The 2,646-nt window shown below is 55.6% G+C and overlaps 1 protein-coding gene across 1 annotated transcript in view; it reads right to left on the bottom strand.

Moving 5' to 3' along the window:
- PODANS_2_3300 (uncharacterized protein) overlaps nt 1-326 on the bottom strand; it is a gene marked incomplete at both ends in the record, with an annotated part of 721 nt that extends 395 nt beyond the window's left edge. The window contains one exon of the mRNA XM_001911039.1: nt 3-326. Within this exon, the coding sequence (XP_001911074.1) occupies nt 3-326 (324 nt within the window). The remainder of the gene's footprint in view (nt 1-2) is intronic.
- Nucleotides 327-2,646: the final 2,320 nt, after the last annotated feature.

The raw sequence follows: 2,646 nt of genomic DNA, 5'->3' as shown, positions 1-2,646 counted from the left end.
AGGCGGGGGGAGAGGTACTGGGAAGTGGTGATGATGCTGAGCAGCAGGCCGTGGAGGGCGAAGGTGATGTCGTTGAACTGGACGGTGGGGGTCAGACCGTGGTAGCGGGAGGCGTACTGGGCGCGGATGAGGGGGCTGTAGTAGAAGGCGTAGTTGGAGATTGCATAAGACAGGAAGCCCAGGCAGTTGATCAGGGGGAAGTCGACCGTGGTACCAGAGGTGGATTTTCGGCTGAAGTTGAGCATGGACTGCGGGTAGAACGAGAGGGACCAGCAGATGAAGTAGATCCAGCCAAAGACGGACGAGAGGAACTCGAGGAGAGACATGGTGACGGGAGGACACTGGCACCCGATGCCGATGCAACCGCGATGTTCAATGGAAATGAAAGAGAACCTCGATGGACAGGCACAAAGAGTGGGTCATTGCGTCAGACAGCGTGCCGTGTGTTGTGCTGCACCTGTGCACCTGCACGTGTACATGCACGTGCACAACTTTAAGGGTTAGGGTAGTTGTGTTTCCTGTGTTGACATTCAGCCAACCTCGCCGTGTACCTCCACTGACCTTTTTCTTGACGATCGTTTTGATCCTTCCAACTTTTCCCCCAGATGCTTCCTCCATTCAGCCACCTCTCCCTCGTCGAGGCCAATCGACATCAGCCGCCCCTTCTTCCACACAGCAGGCAATCCCTCCTGGCCCTTGGGGAATCGGATCCAATACTGCCCCATGATGGACGTTTCTAATCGTTTGTTTGCCATGTCCTCGTTGAGCTCCAAGCTTGGAGAGCATGTCTTTGGTCCAGCAACCGCTCCAGAAGAGAACAATAAGATGTACCCGATATTATCCCCCAGCAGCCAGTTTGCGTCGTCTGTTTTGGTGTCGAGCTGATACGGAGCCGGCAAGTCAAACATACCAAAGCACAACGGCACCATCCTCTCCAGTTTATCATTCCAGTTGTGGAAACCATCAATCCTGGTGCATACCCATCTCGCGGTTCGCCTGCCGTTTCCACCAGTAGCTGTACCCCTTCACCATAAAAGTGTAGCCATGCGGTTGAAGCGTAAGCCAGCCCAGCCTGCTTTTTCCTGGCTGTCCCGGCAGGCCGTCCCCGCAAAACCACAAGTTCTTGTCATTGTTCTGCTCTCGCCGCAGCTGGTCCCTGACAAGCTGACCCAACTGTACCCTGAGAACCCGATGCTTCCCGCTCAGTCCTCTTTGATGGCTGCCGACATTGGGGCAGTTCACATCCAAATCCGGCTTGCTGCCTGGCTCCAGCCCCAGGAGACACTCCGGTGTGCAAAATGTGGGAGGGGCAGCATTCGTCGTCCCATCACTCGAGTCCGCCGGCACCTCGGGTGTCCATTGCGGCAGTCGTAGTCCTTCCAGGTGCCCAATCTCCCTTTCCATATCCTCCCTGATCCAGAGCATCTCCTTCCAGGATTGTTTGATCCCTCTTTTGATTTCGTTCAACCGCCGGTTCTCCTCGTGGACGTTGTCCCGGCCCTCGAGATACACCTCATCAGGCAGCTCGTCCCGGGCCCGCAGCTCTTGGAGCCGATCAAACCTTTCGCCGATGTTGGAGAGAGGTTGGAAGAATTAAAAAGATGGTAGATTCCAAAAAAGCTGAATACGTGTACTTGAAGTTAAAGTTAATCCCGCCTTTCCACAATGACCTAGTGACGCCCGCACTTTGCCGTGGCTCGGTGAAGGCGCCATCAAAGTCAACCGTTGCCATGTCCGATGAGGCCCTCAACGGTGTCCCCCCCCCCCCCCCCTCCCGTTAAAGCCATCCCCCTTTGACAAGTCAACTCCACCCCCTCAACCTCCTCCCCTCCTCCTCATCCCTCCCTTCATATACCTCCCCCTGCCGAACCCCAACCCCGTCCCCGATGATCCCCTCCAGCCACCCCCGGTAGCCCTCAAACCCACCCAACATCCCCCTAACCCTCACCCTCCCCACCCCCCTCACCCCTTCAAACCCTTTTAGTGTTCTAACACCCACCCCACCCCAAAAAGAACTCTGCCACACATCCAACGTCAACTCCCCCACTCCCGTGAACACCTCCCTCACCAGATCCTCAGACCACGGAGCTGGACTGTCCAGTTTTATCCGAAGCCTCCATTTCCTTATCAGGGGGATGTAGGCAGGTGATATAGAGGGGGGGTTTGTCGGGGCGGAGATGAAGGGGGATAAAGGGATTGTGATGATGTTCTGGGATTGGGATGGGGGGGTGAATGGTCGGTCTTGTTGGGGTGTTGCTGTTGTTGTTGTTGCTGTTGTTGCTGTTGTTGCTGTTGTTGCTGTTGCTGTTGTTGTTGTTGTTGTTGATGGTGGTGGTGGTGGTGGTGGTGGGAGGGGGGTCGCAAGGGGGGTTTTATATGCCTTGGAGGAAGGATACAAAGTAGGGGAGCTGGTGAGGAGGGTGGGGTGGGCGGAGAAGGTGTTTGACTTGTACAAGAGGGGGTGACTCTCGATGTAGATTTGTCGGGAGACGTATAAAATCGCTGTCCAGATTTTTGGTTTTTCGGCAAAGGTTGACAGAGGGGGGGTTGTTGATCGATAAGGGGGTGATTCCTCGCCTGAGTGTGGGGGGAGTGGTAGGTGGAGGAGGTGGGTGTAGATTTCTAGTCTGAGCTCCCTTCCTAGCA

Source organism: Podospora anserina, chromosome 2 (assembly GCF_000226545.1).
Source record: "Podospora anserina S mat+ genomic DNA chromosome 2, supercontig 2".
In the NCBI taxonomy this organism is placed as follows: Eukaryota; Fungi; Ascomycota; class Sordariomycetes; order Sordariales; family Podosporaceae; genus Podospora; species Podospora anserina.
This window is presented reverse-complemented; position numbering and strand designations above follow the sequence as displayed.